Source organism: Molothrus aeneus, chromosome 13 (assembly GCF_037042795.1).
Source record: "Molothrus aeneus isolate 106 chromosome 13, BPBGC_Maene_1.0, whole genome shotgun sequence".
Lineage (NCBI taxonomy): Eukaryota > Metazoa > Chordata > Aves > Passeriformes > Icteridae > Molothrus > Molothrus aeneus.
Window position 1 is genome coordinate 7,374,942 of NC_089658.1, and position 18,231 is coordinate 7,393,172.

The window sequence follows — 18,231 nt, forward strand, 5'->3', positions numbered from 1 at the left end:
ACAAACCATGTGATTGAGCCAACTTTAAAATCTCAGGAGCGTGGATCCTATTCTGGGATCACCCCTGTGTGGACTATACTGATGCACTATTAAGGCTGTCTCTGGGATGCCTGTGCCCAAAAGCATCTAATTGTCTTTGCTTTTCTCATGCTTGAATAATGGAGCAAATCTCGTGGTCTAAGCAACTGAATGCAGAGACAAGAAAACCTATTTGTCTTTTAGGGCTGTGTGTCCCATATCAGCATTGGCTCTTGGTCTTTTTCTGAGAAGGAAAAGGTGGGATTGTTTGCCAAATTGATTTCTGTTGTTTGGGTCCCATGGGCTGTGACTGAGGACCATCCTCCTGTTGGAAGGGGGGGTCAGGGTGCTCTGGTGCAGTGCAGAGGTGCTCAGGGAGAGGGGAAATGCACACATGGGACTCTGGAATCATCACAGAAACTCACTGATGATGAATGCCACTGAAGCCAACTAATTGGTAGAAGATAAATTGGACACTGTTTTAGAATGTAAGATGGGTGGATTTGTTAGGATATTTGTTATATATAAAATGTTAACAAATAGCTCTTCTTAATTTGATGCTAACATAATTTTTTGCTTATGTTTTCTTAAATCTGGTCAGTTGTGTTGTTGTCATAAAACACATGATAATGTTGTGTACCTTAAAAGCCTGGTGATGACTAAGGATTTTGAAAGCCTAGGCCACCTTCAAGTGGTCAGTGCTGGGAGGGGTTGTCTGTTGGTCTTCCTTTTCTGAGCTCTTAGAGTTTCTAGTAGGAGACCATGTCCTTTGGTGAGGTGAAGGCTGAAGATAGACTTGTGACTTGGCTGGAATTGACTTGGACAATTGATTGTTTTGTCAGTGGGTGGACATTGTAGATGTTCATCTCAGTTCTCAGGAAATCACCTCTAATTGTAGAGAGTGGGAGAAACTTGCTTACTCTTTTATTATTTAATTTTAATTAGTGGTCTGTTCTCAGTTTTACATTCTTAGCCAGTAGTTCCTGCCTCAGTATTAGGATGCAGTTCTCTCCATTGGCTTTAAGAACCATTCCAGTTGGGGTTGGTTAGGCAGTCTAGCCCTGTGGTTATATGGGAGGCCACTGATAAAGCATTCTTAGTGCTTGCTGGGAGTCTCCTTTAGAAAGCATTTTCAATTGTATGTGGAATTCAGGAAGGCCCCAGGGAGAGCATCTCCTGCTTCACCCATTGCTTGTATCTGTTTAACTCCTTAAGCTAGATTGGATCAGCTTTCCTCAAAAGTGTCTCTGGCCCACCATCTCCTACAAACAGCCCTTCATCTGGAAAGCTTTTTGCTCCAGAAACAATAATCATTTGTGTTCCTCCTCTGATACTGTCACAGCTGTTGGGAATTTTTTTTCCCCTCTTGAATTCAGTTCCTTATCAGATGAGCCATGTAGGACTGTGCAGCTGTATTAATTAACAGGAGAAGTGCAATTACTTATGTCACTCCTGTGAAGCTAATTTGTATAATGTGTAATTAAAATATTTTTTTATTTCTTATAAAACTCATACCCTGCTGGCAGGTCATATCAGTAATCCTGATATTTTAAGTATGACCTCTCTGCGCTGTTTACTAAAAATAGATGCAAGAATTTTTTGTTCTTGCATTTCTTTCCAGAGTTTATTGCAGCTTTATCTATTTTGATAAATTTGATACCCTTTTAATTCTTCCCAGGAAATAAATATTGTTAGAGTCTATTTCCCTCCCTCTGATGCATGCCAAGATACCATTAGGTGAAAACTTCTGGGGCCATGCAGATTTGTCTGAGTGTTACTGATAGAGCCATTTCTGTCAGACAAAGTAACTGCATCATTTAGTCTGTAGTTTTCAGTGTGAATTCAAAATTATGCCCATAATTTCTTTTAGCTTTATTAATTGAAAATAGACCTGAAAAAGAATCTGAATGCATCTTGAATATGTTCCTTTGTTTTTAAGGAGAACACACGAATTGTCCGGGTGAAGGTCATAGCTGGAATTGGCCTGGCCAAGAAGGATCTCTTAGGAGCCAGGTAAGAATATGTTGTTAATGCATTAAGGGACAGCTGCTTCTTTATTGTCCTTCTACAGCTCTTTAGTTCTCAGTAAATTCTTCTGTGCCTCTTGGAAAAAAGAGTCTGGACTCCTTCAACTGGCAACTTTATAAAACTATTAGAGACTATATAAACATGAAGATACCTGCTTTCATGTCCAAGAGTGACTTGGACAGATCTTAAGTGTTGGCAAAACAAAGTAGAGGAATGTTTTATTCTCTGCATGATAAAATAGCTCTGCCATGGAGGATAGATCCATGTCTGTGTTTCACTTCAGGTAGGCTGCAGCTAAAATAACTACAGTTAAAATAACTAGAGTTTAATTGTAGTCAGAGTTCTCATCTGTGCTTGAAAGACTTGGAATGAGCACAGTACTAAACACTGGTGGCTATGAGACTGTTTCAGCTCAAATTATTTGCAGTGGCTTAAAATTTAGCAAGGGAATGATCAGATTTGTGAGTTGATAATTGAAATGCTTTTAGGATCTTGTGGAGTTGGCAAGTGGCAGAATGCATTTTGTGCTAAAGCCACTTTTGCTTCTGGCCTTTGTACAAAAGGTCTAGAAAAGTATTGATGGGTTTAGTACAAGTTCTGCTGTCAGCTGCCTTGGCATATGTGCAGGAATGTTGTTATTTTAGCACAAAATTGCTGTGTGTGACATCAGTTTAGCAATAGAAAAAATTCTCTTGTGAAATTTGTATTTTTCCTAAAGCTAGACAGTCTCCCTTAAATTTTTGTTCATGTACAATTATTTTTTTTTCTTTCAAGCAAAAAATAGATCAGCTTTTCTCATCATAACTTAAATATGTGAAAACCATATGCTCTTTTACTGTATGGCAGACAGTCTTGGTCACCTTTTGTTACTACTCTGAGCAATTGAGTGCTTTGATTGTTCATGAAAAGTAGAAATTCATATAATATGTTGGGTTTTAGTACCACAGGAAAGGAAAAGGCAGTAGGACATTTTAAGCAGCAATATTGGGACATCTTCATTAACAGAAAAAATCAGGTTAAACTCAAACTCTGTCAAAATGATAGAACATTTAGTAAAATTGTTCCATGTTCGAGGAAGTACCTCAGATTCCAGGTGTTCTAAAGTTAAGATACTTTGAGATTTCTCAGTCACAACTGATTTTTTTCATGCTTGTTGAAATGTGAGAGGATTTATTCAATCTGTTATCCTGAAATAACTATGAAAGAGGACAGAGAGTCAAATTGTACTGCTACACAGAATGGCATAGCTAATATGATCATTATCACTATTAGTGTTTATATTAGTTTTATCTCTAAAACTGTGCAGGAAATGATTGTAATTACAAATGTCTGTGGTATTTGTAAAGTAATTGTAACCCCCTTATTACATAACTGCTCTAAATTTAAACCTTTCAAAACCTGACTGCTGATAATGGTGACCAAAAAGGGCATAGAGCAGCATACTACTCTACTTGTTTGGTTTTTTTTCCCTACCAGTGACCCATATGTGAAAGTGACATTGTATGATCCAGTGAATGGAGCCCTTACCAGTATTCAGACAAAAACTATTAGAAAGGTTAGTCATCTTATCTGTGTGGGTGTGGTGGGGTTTGGTTGGGGTTTCTGGTATTGTGTTGAGGTTTTTTTGAAACAGACTCCAGAGGAAAAGTTAAAGCTAGAAGACATGTGAGAATTCATGTATTTGAGTGAATGGACGTGTGAAAAAGAGTGTTCCAGGGTCTGCTCTGTTTCTCTGTTTGTGGCATTATTGTGGTATTTTCTCTTCAGAAATTTTATTGAAAGGTAGAGGAAAAACTGAGGAATGTAAGGTGAGTACTGATTGAAAACTACATCATTAATGGAAGTACTGCATTGTTCTGATTTTTCTGAGATCTTTAATGATATAAGAATCTTTCTTGTTTTACAACTTTTTATCTTTTTATGTTAAAAACACAAACCCACTTTGTTCTGTTTAAACATCAAATTGCACCATTCACCTGAATCGTTGTTTTTCTAGAATACATGCAGGAAAAAGTCAGTACTGCTAACTCAGTTTAACTAAAAATGAAGAACTGTATATATGAGAGGGAAAGCACTCTTCCAAATTGTTGTACTTGGATAGTGGCTCTGATTTATGTTATGAGATCACTCATGCATATTTTTCATTCCATTTGGTAATTGTTACATTAAACTGTCTGTAGTATTTTTTAAAAGAATCCCAGTTCAAAGATGAGCTGAGCCGAGTGAGTTATGCTGTGTTTGGCCCATCTGTGCCTGGTCTGTGTAGTTGATGTTGCTTAGAGATTTGGCATTTGCTAAGAGCTTGCATGTTAGTAACGTGGGTGTTGAACTGAGAGGAAGGCAGTGATTATTACTGAAGGGACATCATCTAAATTAACTATTTTCAAGTGTCTCATGCACTTTCTCTACAACCATAGCATAGCCAATAGCTCACATACCTGTATAAATTATGTCCATTCTGCACTGCATTAAACAGTACAAGATTCCTTTGATTTTTACCAGCAATATCAAGCTTAAAGGTACTTTTTTCTTAAGTGGATTGTTACATGGAATAAAATGTGTAATGCATCAAAAATTATATGCAATTGTACAGAATTATCAGTATAACTAATGCTCTCTCTTTTTTTTTTTTTTTTTTTGTTCCTCTGCACATAGTCATTAAACCCAAAATGGAATGAAGAACTCTTATTTAGAGTAAGTGATTTTGTTCATAGCCTTATTACATGTTGGATATATTACACATTGGGAAAAACTACTCATTACTCTCCCCACTTCGGAACTCTTCCCTAATTCAGAAATAACTCCACAATTAATGTTCTAAAAGGCTCACAAACTGCTTTCCTTAGAAATACTTTTGTTAACTCTGGGACTAATGTCAGATTTTCAGTCTTGGCGTTGCCTTCTTTATTCTGTGAATGTTTGAAAGCATGTGCACGGATTTAGAAACAGTTTGGGATAGTACCAGTTATGGCTTATTGGTTCTAGTAGAAATGCATTGCATAGTAGAATGGCAGCAGGGTATAAATTTGCTGTTTAATAAAGACCTTTGGTATTTCTTTCCAAAACACAGAGATTTTGCTGAAGACAAGTGCTGGAATTCAGTACATATGTTAATTATCACTATACTTCTTTTTCACAGGTTAATCCTCAGAAACACAGACTGCTTTTTGAAGTATTTGATGAAAACCGTTTGGTAGGTCTTTTTGTGTTCATTTTGCAGTGTATTAAAGACTTGAATGAAAGCAAGTCCATCAGGATTCAATGTGGGTAAAAAACCCACTCCAAACAACCTTAATTTCTATAATGAAACCTAAAGCTAAAGGCAGACCTGATTATTTATCTGACATTACCACACTCCTGAAGCTCTGAAGCAGTTATATTATTACTGTAAACTTCTAATGTGCTTTAACTCATGAAAGCATCATTCTTTCATAGTGCTGTTCACATGACAGGACCAAATTCTTTGGTGATATTGAAAGCTCTGCATTGGATGTTTATTTTTCCCTACAAACAAAGCAGTATTGAGAGGTGGTGTGAGAAGCTTCTTCAGTGTGTGAGGAGTAGCATCAAAGAAAGCATACACGGATTTTCTTTGGAAAGCTCAAGAAGTGAACAATGGATTGTGATCTTGTAGATAGGTGTCACTCTGAATGGCAGGTCACTGGTGAGATAGAGCTGGCTTGTGCTTTTATCTCAGTGAAATCAAAATTCCTCCTCTGACCCAAGCTCTCATTTTGTGTCCAGATGTCTGATTACCTGTATTTGTCTGTGTGTTTCATTGTGAGTAAGCTTGTAGCAGTACAGTCATGACACTTGCATCTGTTTCACTGATGTTCCTTGTCACTAAGATAGACACCTTTCCCTTCTGCAGGAGTTTGGAACTAATGGAAGGGGTTGAGTGCTCTTGCAGGCCAAACACAGTTTCATTCCAAATAAGGGATCTCTTTGTGCTTTGTGCTTGAGTAGTGTGTTGGCCATGAAAAACATTCTTTCCTAAAATGCATGTGTTCAGTAAACCATTGCATCTTCTGTGAAGGTGCTGCTCTTCTGAGGTTGGGAAGAGTGAAAATGTGTGTAAATATAAGTGCAAACTGCCTAGAATAATGAGATTTAAGGAGGGAGCTTGTTTCTTAGTCATAGGCATTACACAGTCCCCAGGCCATTTACTACTTAACTGATGATATCACCTGTCCCAAGTATTCAAAATATGATGTCTCTTTGATTTATTTAAAAGCAGTGTTAAAGGGAATCACAAGCACTTGTTCCTACATGGGGGGTCAAATGTGGTTTTTCAGGATGCTCAGATTTTCATGTGGACATAGTATTATGGGCTAGAGCATATTCCTCACAACGTCAAAGTACTCTGTCCATTGCATGTCTCGTTAGAGCATTGCTGCCACCACCTGGAAGCCACGAGGCATGATCAGAAAGTAGGATTCTTGATTTTATGGGGGGAGAAGGCCAATGTTTTCTTTCTGTTTTCCAATAGAACTCCTTCACATTCTTTCTCTAATCTTAAATATACAAGTTGTTTGTTCTGTTTGCTTATGGAGAGGAACCAGTTAAATATTTTGTTGGTATCAACTGGGAAATGGTGCTTTGTTTCCCATGCATGATTATATTTAGAGATCAAAGTGTCATGACCTCATCAGTCACTTTATAGTTCTGTAATAAAATCCCTATATTTTTCTTTGTTTCCATCTCACTTGGTGAATGGAAAAGCCCATATCCCTATTTCTCTTCAGCTTGCTCTCAGAAACCATTTTTATGCCAAATGTCTTGGGTTGTTTCAAGTAAGACAAATTGTTGCCTTAGCTATGATTGTTATTTAGTGTTGACAAGCTCCCCCACTTCTAATAATTCATCCTCACATGTCAAAAATCATAGGTGCCTTGCTAAGTAGCTATGATCAAAAGGTGTTTCATCTTCTGCTATTTTAGTGTTTTATTCTGTTATTTTCAGTGTTCTTTCATCTGCCTACTGGATGACTGTTTAAAGTCTAAATGTGAGCAATCTGGTAAAATTGAAATATTCTCATATTTGTGTCCTCCCAGTGGTTAATTTCCTCTTTACAAAATTTTCTCTCAAGTGCTTTTATTCCCTTTAACTTTTAGGGATAAATGGAAGCCAGAAATACCTGCTTGTTTTTAAGAAATGTTGTGTTCTTGAATACCAGCCTCAAAACCTTTTCTTCAGAGTTTAGGTTCAATTTCAGGTCTTGCTGCATTGGTTATATCCCTAGCAGTCAGAGTTTTGAAATCTTCTTGTAATAGCTTTAAAACTTTTCAAAAATCACTTGTCTTGGCTTTGCTAAAGGAGTGCTAAATCTAGTTTGTTCTTCTGACTTGCAAATCCTTGGTAGAATAAAGGGCTTGAGTGGTTTGCAGAGTCTTTAATTAAGGTTGTCTTTAAAAACACACTAGAAAAATGTCAAGAAGAAGGTGGAGATCACTTAGGAGATGAATCAATGAAGAGACCACAACTCTTGCTGTCTTACAGTATCTTGCCACAATTTAAGTATATTGCAAAGTAAGTGCCTAAATCTGTTATTGATACTGAAGAAATTAATGATGCTAAGCTTTGAATTGAACTATCGATATATTTTAAAAATACTAACTTTTAGTTTATTTCTATGCCAACTCTAGTTCAGCAACATTGAATTTAACACTTTAAAAGCCATTTTACATTGCCTGAGAAAAGCTGCCAGTTGGCTGGCAATACCTATACAAGTATAGCTGAGGAAGAGAGACATTTTGCTGGAATCTTAAGCCTTCAGTTACCAAATTATGTCAGTTTATTGTTTTGTTTAGGATTTCTTTAGTAAAATTGAACAAAACATTTCAGATCATCCACTGTGGGAGAAGGTAATGCTTTTACTGAAAGAAACCAGCACCCCCAATGGTTGCACTTCACATCACACCAACATGTTATGAACTGTGCCACTAATATATTTGTTCTTGGGGAGAGAAGAAGCCTTAAGAAATGCATTTTTTATTTTTTGCTCACATATCTTAGGGTCACTTGCTGATGTTTTTGGTTTGTTTGATTTTTTGGGTATTTTTTACTGTATTGCTTGAAGTACAAATGTGACTTTCATGGTATTTTCCTTTCCTCTTCTCTCCCCATCCCAGTCCCCACCAACATATAACTTTAGAAGGAGTCCTGTTGGTTATAATGAAATAAATGAAGTGTTGTATTTGTTGGCTTTTTATGAATAAGCTAGTATTCATTTATTGCTGCATTCTAATAATGGAATTCAGGTAATGGAGGTTAAGTAAGCCCTGGAGTATAATTAGAAAACAAATTTGTTTCTTGCAAACAAGGTACTGTGAATTTGATTCTTGGCTCTTTTTTGGGAAGGATGTATAAATGTTAATTTTACTGCCTTCTAGCTTAAAATACAGTAAAGGTTAAATAAATATGAAGCAGAAAAAACTCCTAGTAGTATGACCTATAAAAGTACAAATGGCCTAGTGTTCTCTTCTGTTTGTACTCTTTGAGCAGCACTAAGTAATTTCATGTTAGTGCAGTAGCATTCAGTACTGCATCATATATGGCTTATGTATTCAAAAGTACATTCATGGCCAAATGTTGGTGTTTTTCAAAACAAAACCCACAACAAAAATCCCACTTAACAGCAGGATTCAAGATTGTCTTTTATCAGAAGTCCCACTAGGTGCCAGCAAAGGACCTCTACAGATTATATGAGCCAGTGAAACATTTTGTAGGAATTTTCAATCCCTTTACTCTTGGAAGAATTTACAGTATATTAATTTCTTGACATGCTGATCATTTTCTTTAAAAAATGAAAATGAAAAAAAAAAAGTTATGAATCTATGAGGCAGTTTGTGTGTACATATACAGAATAGCTTTCTTCTGCAATTCTGTTTGGTAATGCTTTTTATCTCTGTGCATACTTAGTTCAGTGTTCTAAAGTTTGTGTAGCTGGTCACATATCTGCAAATCACATTGAACTGTAATGAATGTGTCCTTACTCTGGGCTTCCAGCAAATAAGATGAGGTAGTTAGATTTGTAAGAGTAATTTTGTTTCTTTCTACCTTTAACAGCTGTAGTTAGAAAAGGTCAAACTCGAAATAAAAACAAATGCCAAATTATTAACCGGCAAAACTTTTTTTTGGCTCCTTTTCAGTTGTACCTCATTTAAAATTATGAATTAATAAGCACAGAGGGTTCTACTATGTGCAGATCTTTAGAAAGCATGATTGCTTAGCAGCATGTGGATTGCAAGATAATGCCAGATTGCTTTCAAGTTTTATTTAAATAGCGCAGAAAAACATTTTCTTAAGGGAGAGGAGGCTTATTTCACTAGTTTGTGCATAATTCAGACCTCAGCAGTTTGCTAGCATGGTTACTATTTGGAAATTCAATCCTGGACTTGATACTCAATTATATGGGACTTCATTCCTACCAACTTCCTGTAATTCTAAACCTATGGGTAAAAATATTAGCAGTCATACGCTGCTGAGGAAAGTACGGACACATTGACTCAGCTCGTGCAGCCGCAGCAGGCGTTGCTGTTTGCAGCCTGCAAGTTCTGGAAGCCTATTATAGCATTCATTTATGCAAATTCCAGAAGGTGTAATTGAAACAAGGTCAGTAGTGTTTGTCAGTGTGTCGCAGCTGAGGTCCTTGGAACATAAGTGCTTTTTAAATGAAGGCATTCTGACTGCAAGCAATCAACGACAGTCCAGAAACTACAGTTCAAGGAATGGCTGACTTATTTCAAGAGGTACTTTCTTTTAAAATGCTAGTATCTTGTAGAAATTAGGACAAAGACTGTGACTTTTATGGGCTTTTACTGTTGCAATGTACCAGCTCTGGGTTCTGTGCAGCTGCCTGTAGCCTTTCTGCTGAAGGATCTTTGTGGTTTTCATTTGCTAACATGCGTGGAAATGAGAACAAATGGCACGACGGTTAAGATTGCATTTTGCTACCCAAAGAAGCAACACAGACCCATTATCAGAAACCTCTGAAGATTTTTTGGATAGGAATAATTGTATGTACTTCAAAAAATCGCAGAGTTCTGCACCTAGCTTTACACAAGTGAAACTAATTCCTAGACAAGCTGCTTATGCACCTGTAGTGCAACAAGTAATTAATCCAGAGAAAAGCACAACTATTTCTTCACTGCAAATAAAAAAGAGCAGTTCACTGCACATTTCCTTGCAGTCTAGGAAGCAGAGTGGATGTTCTAGGTTTGGTGATGCCGTGGCTGCTGGTGAAGACACTTCATTCATTGCTGTTGGTAGCGAAGGGAGCTGCGGTGCTGGAGCCGTGTCTGACCATCGATCTAATGACAGCCTTCTGAGCAGTGCTGCTCTGGGCAGAGGCAGCCTCAGCAGCATTGCAGCAAGTGACAGTGGCTCGTTCAGCAGTGCTGGCAGTGACTACGGATCATGTGCAAGTACCACAAGTGATGGAGGTTCATATTCTAACAGTGTCATCAGTGACAGTGGCAGTGGCACTCTTTGGACAAGTGACAGTACTTTCTGTGGTAGTGTTGCACATGGTGACTCTTCATATAGAAGCACTGGAAACAAATGTAATCCCTCCAGGAGCACCTCATCTCAGGAAACACTGTACAGAAGTAATACTACTTTTGACCAAGATGCTTTGTCAGTGAGGAAGAAAACTAAAATTCCATTGCGACGTTGTTCGTCACTGGTTATTTTTCCTAGGAGTCCTTCCAGTACTCCTCCAGCTTCTCCAGTAAGCTCCGGTCAGCTACCACACAGAGGCACCTATCAAACATCTCATAAATTAATTATTTCTCCTAGTGAGCTGGCACAAAAAGAAGATCAGACCATTTCCAAGGGATTCCTTTCAACAGCAGTCAATGGACTTAGACTGTCTAAAACAGTTTGCTCTTCTGGCGAGGTCAGAGACATCCGCCCACTTTATTTGAATGCATCATTACAGGACAAAAGTCAAATTTTGAGTGGTCCTCAGCAGGCAACTTGTGAAGAAGTACCTGATGGCTTCCCATGTGTTTCAGTTCATCTTAAACAAAGAGCATTTGCATCAAGCAGTGAAATGGTTAATGGCTCTTGCAGTCCAGAGTTAAATCTGCACTCTGGTACAAAATACCCTCATTTAAAACTGGAGCGTAGCACATCTGCATGTCTACCCTCAAAAACAGATTCCGAATATCAGATTAATATAAATGAACTAGGAAGACCGAATGCACAGATGAGCAAAGCTCCCCATATTTTACAAAGAAGTGTTTCCTTGGAAGGATCACGCCAAAAAGTTTCTTGCTGCTTATCCAGCCTTAAATACAAGTGTCATAGTGCAAGGACGTCTCAGTTGCACATACAGTTCAATGCTGGGAATGAAGGAAACACAACTGGTGTTAGGAAAAGATATGGAACCTCTAAAAGGGAAATGTCTAGCACTTTGTGGAGGCCCCAGAAGGTGAGTGTTGTGGTTTATAGAAAAATGTGATGCTATCTTAGAGTTGAAATTTAGCTGGAAAGTAGTAAAAGTTTGCAACCAAGACTTAAGTGCAGTGATTTCAGAGTTTCCTAGTGGTGTCAAATTGTCACCATTAGGAAGCTAATTTTTTAATTATGTGAAACATTTGAGTTTTAAATTAGTTTCTTAGAATATGGGGCATAGGTAAATAGGTGTTGCTGTGAAATAAGCGTATTTAATAGATTTTTAAACAATAGTTTGCTGTTTACATGAGCTCAGAGGGATTTTCTTGTCTAGTTATGGAGACATGGGAGTCATTTGAACTTCAGATTAAATTTTGCAGTTATAAACACTTAGCTTTTCAGTGAATTAATAGTAGTTACTGAAGTTGCATATAAAGTGGGTAAAAATGAGTGATCTTTTAGTTAGGCTTTATTTTACAGAACAGTTTGTTGTATGTAGAATTAAAGATAAGTCATATTTGAGCAGGGAAACTGTAAATACCATTTGTTTCTGTATACACCCTGAACCACAGGAATTTTCAGTTTCCTCTCACTCTTTTTTTTCCTCCTTCCAGCTACTATTTCAGCCTGAGCAGTACTGAGTAACTTAATACCTCTTCCAACAACATTGCTGTTCAAATTACGGTACTTGGGTCTAGAAGGCTTATTTTAAATATATTTTTTTTTTTGTAATGAAATTCATGTCCAGCTAAACTGCTGGTAGAGGTGTCTACTCTTATTAACTCTTGAGGCAGTTAGTAAAGCATAGGCCACATAGAAGGTAGATTTTTTAAGCCTTGTTTAAATAACATTGTGAGGACTTCAATTATCTGAATATTTTTAGTTATGAATGCTGATAAAAGTGCAACAATTGATGGTTACTAAAATTGTTTTAAGAACTTATTCTCATTGATTTGACACTACTACCATGTAATTAATATGTTTGTTTAAGCAAAGGGCTTTTTGCCAAAGACCTTACAATAATGACAATCCCCGTCTAAACTAGTAAGACACCTTGGAGGTCTTAGCCTGGAATTTTCAGTCTTTTATTGCCCTTAGAGCAGTGCCTGATGATTCTACACTTTGACTTCTTCAGTGCATTTTGTTTAGAGCTTAAAAAAATGCTCTTTCCTTCTTGGGAAACTGTGATTTATGCTTAAGATTCTTTATAAAACCCACAGTGGAATACAGATAATCATTATATATATATGTGTATATATTGTTTGGTGATTCGTCTTCCCAAAATCTCACTGTAAAGTCAGGGGTAACATCCACAATAAGCACAAAGAGATTAGATCCAGACTAATTAAAATGTGTCAGTTATTTTGAAAGTATATTGTAAAAATATGTTGAGTCATGCACTTCAATTACATTTCTCATCAACTTGCACTGCTGATCTCTGTGTTTAATGGCAGCTGATATGAAAGATAATCTGTATTTTAATCCAAGTTCAGGATTGGACTGTTAGCTAACATTTCCAGCAAACCTCCTAGGACACTGGACTGGTGGTAGTTTGTTTCAGTTCCCAGGAGCAGTGTTTACAATGGGTTGACACAAACATCAGGTACAGAAAATTTTCAGTCCTCAAATGGCTATTTTCAGTTTTTATGTAAAACCAGTAAATAGGTAAATAATCTATAAAACATGTTATCAAAAAATGTAAAAGCTTCCTCCACCAAACCAAGCAAAAGCCATAGCTGACTTCACAGCAGTTCAGTAACTGACTGGAATAAAATAGATAAATAGCATTGTATTTGTTATTAATCTTTGTGACCAATACAACAGATTCTATGGCAATCATTTAATTACATAGTCCAGTTAATTATCATGGTGTATTGTGACTCATTTAAAAATAAACAACTCCCAAAATATTTCTCTTGACTCCAGTTAGTCTAGCCTAGTATATTGATATGCTGAGTCTGGGTTCAAATTTAACAAGTTGATACTGGAGTAGCATTTAGTAATGTCAGCTATCTGTACAGGGCAGCCATGAAATCAAATCAGTGCTGTGGTCAGAGACTCCAGAGGCTGAAGCAGCAAAAGGTCCATGCATTCTTTTCTTCCATGCCTTGCTACCAGCCTTCAGCCACCTAGGATCACATTTCCTGCTTTCCATAATCAACAGCTTGTTAAAGGCTGGCTTAAAAAAAATCAACACCATTTCTATGACAACTGGCTTTGGATTCTTTTTAATTAAGTTACAAAATGGGGAATGGTGGTGGCCAGTGTGTGACTGCTGGTCTTTACTGGGAACTTATTGAAGAGGTTCTCTAATAGATATTGGAATTTCATTTATGTGAAGAAGGAGAAAGAAAGAAGTCCATGGTTACAGCATTGAAGGTTGTCCTTGACTATGTATTTCTGCTTTAATGTTTTGGGGTTTTTCATTATTGTTTTGGGGATTTTTTAAGTGCATCTGTCTCTGCTTGGGGTAGAAATAAATCTGCAACTAAAGCATTTTGATATCAGAGATGTGGATTGGGAGGGTAGGAGTGAGTAAGGGAACAGGTTACTTGTCATCATACATACGTGAAGTCCAAGAGGTACAGAGGAAGGCAGAAACAGTGAATACAGTTCCAGTTCTTGTAGAACATAAACTTCTAAAAATTTAAAACTTCTGTTAATCTCTTCTACAACTAGAACATCATGTTGACATCCCTGTTGCCATTAGCTATTCCTCCCCATCAGTATCACTCTCTATTGGATAATGTGAATATTGTAAATGTACGTGCAAGTCTATTTCAGCAGCTGTATAACTTTAAAATCATTTCTTATGCAATTGAGGGAATAAATTCTGTTATAGGCCTTACAAGTAATTTTGCTCGAGTTTTGTCTCTAGTCATTGAAATGACGTGTTTGGAAGCAAAAAAACTCCCAAACTTCAGAGATGGTGTAAAATAACCAAATTGTTTTTCTACTGTCAGATTCACGTAAGGGAAACCTTTTAGTTGGAACTCTTGAGCTTTTTTCACCGAACTCTGGAACTTTGCCTTCATAAAAGATGCTATTTGAATCTTGCTGTACTAAATTTAAATTTAGTAAAACAGTAATTTGAGGGGGCTGTGTGTGTGAGGATTTCTCTCTTGAATAACTTCCCAGCTGATCTGAACATGCTGAGGGTACCAGAACCTGTGTCTGGAAGATTGTGATTCCTTTGATAAATGCTGCACCACAAGTTAGTGCTGGGTAGTCTGAGGTTGTTTTGTCTCTTGCATTCTCCTTAGGTGTAGAGCTTCTGTCATGGCATAACTCCCTCCCAGAAAACATTTATTCAGCCAGGGAGGAGTGCCAGGGGAAGGGAAGGACAGCTGTGGCTCAGCTCCAGCTTTGCACATGGAGCAAAGGGCTGCATGTGTATCAGTGCCCCAAATCTGTGCAAGGAGGTGAGGTGGAAAAGGAGCAGCAAAAGCAGAAGATTATGGAGCCAATACAAAGCAAAGCACAAATTGGCATCACTTTATGCTGCTGTGCTGTGGTAACCTCATAATCTAACAACTTTCATATTGTTCAGTATTGCATATCTGGGAGGATCACATTACAGGAGCATGTGGTGCATTGCTGTGTCATGGTCTGTCAGTTCAGTCAGGGAGAGTTGGGCTTGAAGGGAAGGTTGTGTCTTTCTGAGGAATTGTGGGGGTGATTAGGTTAGACTTCAGTCACATAGGAGTGTATGTGTTGTGTCTCAGACAAATTTTGAAAGTTGAAGTATACATCACTACATTGAAGGGAAGACAGTGGAAACTGTGTTAATCATAATAATGAACAATTTATAATTAGTTGTAGGTAATTTCCTGCTTCTGTACTTTAATGACATGTGGTGCTTTAATAGCTGGTACTAATTTCTTCTGGTTTTCATCTTGCTTAAATGGAGAGTTTAGTTACAACTTCTTCTCTACCTTTCTTCATGCTTTAGCTTTTGATTAGCAGTCCTTCAGGGGAACAAAAAGATGGCACACAAAGGATGGGATAGATCTTACAGCCTGCTATGTGCATGCATTAGGAAAGTGATGCAAAGGAAGTGATCAAGTAACATTATTTGGTAATAACTCGATCCCCGAAGTTTTTCAGGTTTCACAGGTTATATTTGGCAACTATGAGCCATATGTAACTTTCAGAATATCATCATACTCTAGGGAAGCAGATACTTGAATATACCAGTATATTAAAGCTCTAGCACTTTGCAGTCCTCAGCAAACATTACATGTACATATTAAGGAAAAGTTTTATTTGATTGTGCTCTGTGGAGATTATGATTAGCCTAATTCTGTTTATAGTCTGCAGCTGAACTGAATTTGGGCAGGTTTCTCTTGCCAGAAGAAAATGGGGAAACTAAAACTGCAAAACCATGCAGAGCAGGCCTCCTGAAACAGCTTATGTAAATATGTAATTATCCAGCCTTCAGGGTGATTCATGTCCTTTTAATCTTCCATGAGAGAGTGGGTAGCGTTGATGCTGTGGCTTCTTTAATGCTGCCACAAGCTATAGTTACTCTGTTTTTTAAAATGTGGTATCCCTACAAGAATGTGTTAAAGTAAAACTTGTTCACAGGGCAAGCTAGAGACATTTTTCCTTTACTCCTCATTACCTGAAGAACTTGCAGGCTTTTAGATATGAGACAGGATCATTGCTTTAATTTAATTTTTTTTTCCAAATAGGCAATTAGGAAATTAGTGTTGAAAAATTCCAAGTATTGCACACATGAAAAGCAGCTAATGATGTACCCTTGGTGATGGCCTCCAATACTGGTCAGGAAATGGTTTGTGTCATGGGGAAAGACTTGCTGAAAATGCCAGCTCAGATCTTATTGACAGGCAAATAAAAGCTTAGGATTTATTAGGGAAGAAATAAACTAACAAAATTAAACCCACCATTATGGAATTGTACAAACCATAAGGGCATGGCATGTATTTTTTTAGGGGTCCCTTTTCAGGAAGCATGGATAACAGAACTAAAAAAAGAAGGTTTGCAAGACTGGGGTGAGCTTTATGTGAGGAGAAACACTAAGTAGGCCAGGGATTTTCAGCTTTGGAAAAATAAAGGTGGTATAGAGGGAATTTATAAAACTATGCTTTAGGGAAGGTGAATTTTTCCATTCCACTTTTTTAGAAAGATGCTCTTCTATGTGTTGCTGAGAAAATTGTTTCAAGATCTGCATATCAAAAGTAGAAATGGATTTTAAGAAGTTAGGTAAGTTGAAGAAAGGTCCATCAAAGGGTATTTTCAATATGTATTTTAATGTCAGGATCAAGAAGTCCATGACCACTTATTCATTGGAAACTAGGGGTTGTATCAAGGGAAGTACTGTTCTTAATTGCCACTGTTATTATTATTCCTTAAGCATCTGCTCCTGGCCATTACATGGAAAGGATACAAGGGTAGGCAGAGTGTTAATCTGACCCCCAGGCTCTCTGGTGCCTGCTCAGCCCTTGCAGCCACAGAGGATCAAGTGGTAGAAATGCTCTCCCCTCACCCTTGGCAGAGTGCTCTTCTGTGTTCCAACACGTGTTTTCTCATCTTCCAGAAGTGGATGAATTTCACAGATTAAGCAAGTAAGCAAAACTGAGTGGCCTTTTCAGTCACTTGCTTATGACTGACTTTCACCCTTGTCTGAAGGGGACTGCCCTGCATTTCTGTGAAGTGTCTCTGTTTCAAGTGTACTTTTTTCCTTATTCCCTGTGACAAACAGAACATGCTGATTTGGGAATGCAGCCAGCAAAATGTTTGTAGCTCATTGCAGTGTTAGTTTATGGATCTATAATCATCTCTGTTTCAAGAGAGTGCGTCATTCTTTTTTTCTGTCTTGATAGTTTACAATAAACTGAAAAGTTTACAGATAGCTGCAATTATTGTTTGAGACCTTGGGCTGCTTTCAGCTGTATCAACTGTAACATAAGCAAACAGAATTTAAGAAGGACATCAGCAAGTTCCTGGCTGAAATTACATACAAACTTGAATTGGAGTCATTGAAGTTAGGGTGTATTAAAATGCAAATGAGACACTCCAGCTACTCAGTAAGAGGAATGTGGTAAGAAACACAGAACTGGATTCTTTCAGACCTGGATGATTTCTCTGGCAATCAGGGATTTTCCTAGCATAAGGGAGAGACAGCCTCTTCAGTAACATCTAAGTACAAGGGCTTTTTAAGGAAAAGGAATTCTAGAATTTATTATGACCATTACTTATTTTTCAATAGAGTTTCTACATTAGCCAGTTATTCTACTATTCATTGTTTCTACTAAGTTTGTTTTGGGACAAATATTTAGCTTATTAATGAGAAATCTGAAGTGGCTAACATCTGGCTAATAAAACAATGTTTGAGGTGGGAAGTGTAATATAACTTTGGTAGTGTTCTTGAGCTTGTCTGAAATAAATTGTCATACTGTTTTGTTGGAAAAGTGATTGTAGTTGGATTATTTGTGTTGTGGTCACCTTTTGTCATTAGAGGTTGAGGCATCCAAGGTCAGTTCATGCAGACTGGTTTTGGACAGGTGGGATTTATAGCTTGAGCACAGCAGACCTTAAAACAAACCCAACCACTGAGTTCTGCTCTGGCCAGGTGCTGTGTCTGCCCTTACACCTGGCAGCAAGAGGTTTGGTCTTGGGGCTGGGAGAGGTCGATGGTGGGGCTTAAAACTCCTGTTCAGGGGTGGCTGAGGGCTGAAGCTGGGTGTGCAAAGCTGTGGTGTGGCTGGCAGTGACCACTAGCTGAGTGCTGCTGCACAGGCACAGGGCAGGCCTGAGCTGGTG

At 37.7% G+C, this 18,231-nt stretch overlaps 1 protein-coding gene across 5 annotated transcripts in view; it reads left to right on the plus strand.

The window, feature by feature from the left end:
* NEDD4 (NEDD4 E3 ubiquitin protein ligase) overlaps positions 1 to 18,231 on the plus strand; it is a 51,655-nt gene that overhangs the window by 8,132 nt on the left and 25,292 nt on the right. For 4 of the 5 annotated variants that reach the window (XM_066558655.1, XM_066558658.1, XM_066558657.1 and 1 more), the window contains exon 1: positions 9,971 to 11,482. In XM_066558655.1, the coding sequence (XP_066414752.1) occupies positions 9,971 to 11,482 (1,512 nt within the window). Of the gene's footprint in view, positions 1 to 1,957; positions 2,032 to 3,522; positions 3,602 to 4,701; positions 4,741 to 5,185; positions 5,240 to 9,970; positions 11,483 to 18,231 lie in introns of those variants that run through there. The other variant, XM_066558660.1, reaches the window with a different exon arrangement.